The 4,339-nt window shown below is 40.9% G+C and overlaps 1 protein-coding gene across 1 annotated transcript in view; it reads left to right on the top strand.

Annotated features, from left to right (window-relative positions):
* The first annotated feature begins 968 nt into the window (after positions 1-968).
* The window catches only part of LOC119364660 (alpha-mannosidase-like), a 12,947-nt gene continuing 9,576 nt past the window's right edge, over positions 969-4,339 (top strand). The window contains exons 1-8 of the mRNA XM_037630151.1: positions 969-1,285; positions 1,381-1,464; positions 2,024-2,112; positions 2,211-2,385; positions 3,445-3,564; positions 3,685-3,768; positions 3,858-3,929; positions 4,033-4,146. Of these exons, the coding sequence (XP_037486048.1) occupies positions 1,085-1,285; positions 1,381-1,464; positions 2,024-2,112; positions 2,211-2,385; positions 3,445-3,564; positions 3,685-3,768; positions 3,858-3,929; positions 4,033-4,146 (939 nt within the window). The 5' untranslated portion in view covers positions 969-1,084. The remainder of the gene's footprint in view (positions 1,286-1,380; positions 1,465-2,023; positions 2,113-2,210; positions 2,386-3,444; positions 3,565-3,684; positions 3,769-3,857; positions 3,930-4,032; positions 4,147-4,339) is intronic.

Here is a 4,339-nt window from a genome sequence, read left to right as displayed (position 1 = left end):
AACACGTGCTACTGCTAGGCTTTTCCCTAGTATTGCATGTTTGTTGTAAAAAAATAAGGACCACCCTGGTTTCAAATTCAAGATCCGCCACTCGCATGAGGATGTCATATAAGGGCATGTACAATGGTTGATAAGATAATTTTATCTTAAGTTTTACATGTAATTTAGAGATGACAAAGAAAAATGTCTACAATGGGTCATCTCTTAGCCTTATCTTCAATAACTAGCAATTCCTAAAAATATGGTGAGACATATTGTGCTAAGAGATCATCTCTTCTCTTATCTTAAATAAGAGAAAACAAGCCTTTTCTTATGAGTTCTCTCTCCTCCACCTCATCATTTATCCTACGTGGCACTCCTAAGATAGCACCATTGTACATGCCCTAACAGATTCTTGTCTTCTGTTTCAGTATGTTTATCGTCTGGTGGCATCACACGGCCATTAAGCTAATAAATATAACAATTAATTTCATGTGTCTAAATAAGATATAAGCCTAATCGAGAATTAGGGAGTACTACATTGAAATCTTTGATGAATCCATTCCCATGAACCAAAGATTTCTGATATAACAATTAATTCCATGCGTCTAAATAAGATATAAGCCTAATAAAAAATTAGAGAGTACTACATTGAAATCTTTGATGAATCCATTCCTATGAACCAAAGATTTCCGATATAACAATTAATTCCATGTGTCTAAGTAAGATATAAGCCTAATCGGAAATTAGGGAGTACTACATTGAAATCTTTGATGAATCCATTCCCATGGACCAAATATTTCCGATTGGGAAAAAAATCAATGAATTGATCTTCCAAAATTTCAATCGAAGACACCGGTAGTTTACTCTTTCGGTTTCGTACACACGCATGGACCTGCTATCGGTGGCAGCGCCCTTTCCTTGACTGCCGGCGACTCCATAGTAAAATAAACCGACATTCCACAAAGGCACAAATGCCCGCCAGCCGGCCGGCCAGCCAGCGCACGCCCCACCCGTGTATTTAGGCCACTCCGCCGCCCCACTCCCGAGGGAACGAAGCGAGCGAGGCTGACCATTTCGCACGGAGGCACCGAGGACTCGAGCCATGGCGCTGCCGCTGGTCCTGCTGGTTCTGCTCGCCGCCGTGGCGGCGGCGAGGGAGGCGCACGGGTACGTGGCGTACAACACGAGCGCGGGGACGGTGGCCGGGCTGCTGAACGTGCACCTGGTGCCGCACTCCCACGACGACGTCGGCTGGCTCAAGACCGTCGACCAGTACTACGTCGGGTCCAACAACTCCATCCAGGTGCGCCGCCTCCCTCCCTCCCGCGCGCCCGCTATCGCTCGCCGTCTTCCATGGCCGCGGTTCGTGATTTCTCCCGTCTGCGTGCATTGCTGCAGGGCGCGTGCGTGATGAACACGCTGGACTCCGTGGTGGACGCACTGGCGAGGGACCCTGGCCGCAAGTTCGTCGTCGCGGAGCAGGTCACGTGCTCGCCCAAATTCCCCGTCGAATTTTCCTCCCTTTTGCTTTGGACGTTTCTTCCCTTGTTTCTGTCTCCACTTTACCTTGCCCACGGAAATATCTTCTTTTACCTCGTCGTCGTGATTGAAGTTGAACACAGTAATGATTGAACAGTCATTGCTGCTTGCTTGCTTGTGTCACGGATGGGTGGTCTCGTTTTAAAAGAGCACGAATCAAACCCACTGTTTCAGTGCAAGTCGGCCGGCAACCCCATCTAGTTAATTCGGTGGTGGGGCCACACCGTTCACGTGATCAGCTTATCCGGAAACGATATTATAATGACCATATCTTGCTCGACGATTCTATATATAGGACTGTTCATCCTTCAGTTGGCTTGTAATGATTGGCCGTATGAATCAGCCGCGGCATCCAGCGACATGGTATATATGGAGTACAATGTCTCTTGTGGAAGTTACATAGAAAATTGTTGGCCAGAAAATTGTTTCTCTCTTTATGTTACTTGATAAGTTATATTAAATCTTCATAACTCTGAATATGACTTATGTCTTTTGCATTTAGGCCTTCTTCCAAAGGTGGTGGGTAGAGAAAAGCCCAAAAATGCAGGCCATAGTGCACAAGCTAGTTGATTCTGGTCAGCTCGAGTTCATGTATGTAATGTGATTTCATTATTTCCTTGGATCTTTTATAAATAAATAAGCATATATATAATATATAATTTCGATAAACTTTGGATATTACGATTCAGAAATGGTGGGTGGTGTATGCATGATGAAGCTGCCACCCATTATATTGACATGATTGATCAGACCACACTTGGTCATCGGGTGATTAAAAAACAATTCAACAAGACTCCAAGAGCTGGCTGGCAAATCGATCCTTTCGGTCATTCTGCTGTGCAAGCTTATTTGCTAGGAACAGAGGTAATGTTAACATCACATTTCCAAATTGTTCTGAAAGCATTGAAGTACTAGATTACTAGTATAAAATGACACATGGACCAAGTAGAAGATACAACTCTATTGAAGCCCTGCATTCTATTGGCATCAAGATCTAGATGGGCATGCATTTATGCAAATGTAGTTGTGTGCAGTTCTCCTTAAGATTTTGTTGAAATCAAGATGCTCTATTTTATTAGGCAAGTATAATAATTTTGCTTCATATGCATAGATGGATGTATATTGGAAGTGTAGTTTGTCTATGTAAGTGATTCTAGTGATTTCGTCTTGCCTTGATTTGACTGAAGTCACAGTCCGATCTGAGCATTCAGTATTTTGTAATGTCTTTTGCTATATTATTGTAGTACCAAAACATGACTGTTCCTCGGAACATCAGAACTTAGTAGCCTTTTTGTGTTAGCATCTTGCCTCTGCTCTCAGAAGGATAATGTGAATTCAGTATAGTAAGCATGCCGCATGCCTATAAATTATACAGTTGGACTGATTTTTTTTCACATCTCAGTTCACTGCAATCTGATTCCTCTAAGTTCGACATATTTTTGCAAAACAAGAGGTAAATACAACAGGATTTGAAAACTCCAGTTTTTTCCAGGTGGATTGTCATGGTTGAGATTTCTTCCAGGAGATAATTTAGTTACAAACGTAGTCCCTTGTTTAATCTCTCATTTTTATATGGTTTGGTTAATAGCTAAACAGATCTTTGATCGGAGTCATGGTAAAGTGGGGCAAGATTGAGTAGGTGGGTCTGATTAAACTTCATTAGTGGTTTGTCAACTTGGTAGCATCATGGTCTCCCTTTACCATTAGACCAGCACTAGTTAATTTTCATTTACTAGTCTGGAGTTACAGGTCCTCCTGCTTATGCTGGTAAAGTTTACTGCTCAGTTTTATGTTGTGATATGACGACTGATTGAAAAACATTTAATCTTGTTTCATAATTTTATCTGTGATCTTATATCTCTTCCTGGAACATTCCTATAATGTGGAGATTTTATATTTGCTTTTTTGTTGTTATAACTGTAGCTTGGTTTTGATTCTGTGCACTTTGCAAGAATTGATTACCAAGATAGGGCAAAGCGTAAAGACGATAAAGGCCGGGAAGTTATATGGCAGGGCTCAAGAACATTTGGTTCATCTTCTCAGGTTACTACATAGTATTCTTGTGTTGCAAATAATTATATGCATTCTATTCATCAGCATGTATGATTATGTTGAAAATAGTGGCCTGTATTCTGTTCATTTAAATGTATGACTGAACTGCAGATCTTTACGAATGCATTTCCTGTCCATTATAGCCCTCCCGATGGGTTTAGTTTTGAAGTTTTGAATGACATGACACCTGTTCAGGTAAATGGCTTTAGGCAAGCAGTTTCAGTGACCTCTAGTTCTTGGAAGAAACTCTAACATATTTAATATTCAATAACAATCATTTGTAGGACGACCCGTTGCTGTTTGACACTAATGTTGAACAACGCGTTAATGATTTTGTTTCTGCAGCCATAGCACAGGTAAACTTTCATTTGTTGTAAAAGCTTTTGGTTTACTCGACCAATTCAGAAGTAGATTTTGAACAAAAACCTGGATCTGACTTCTGGTGTTTCTATTAATCAGGCAAACGTTACGCGTACAAACCACATAATGTGGACCATGGGTGATGATTTTAATTATCAGTATGCTGAATCCTGGTTCCGGAATATGGATAGACTTATTCATTACGTGAACAAGGTATGCTGGTTAATAGATCTCGACTGTCAGAATGCTAGTTGACTTGTTGAGGCTCTCAAGTTTTGATGTATACTGTTCTGCTATCGTTTTCTTGGTATTCCGCTGACTCATACTTTTTTCTTGAAAGGTAAACCATATATTTTTTTTTCAAGAAAATGCAAAGCTTGCGTTTCATTGTATTGAAAAGATAAAA

Source organism: Triticum dicoccoides, chromosome 1A (genome assembly GCF_002162155.2).
Source record: "Triticum dicoccoides isolate Atlit2015 ecotype Zavitan chromosome 1A, WEW_v2.0, whole genome shotgun sequence".
NCBI classification, from domain to species: Eukaryota; Viridiplantae; Streptophyta; class Magnoliopsida; order Poales; family Poaceae; genus Triticum; species Triticum dicoccoides.
The sequence above is the reverse complement of the archived record's forward strand: the minus strand, read 5'-3'. Positions and strand labels throughout refer to the sequence as shown.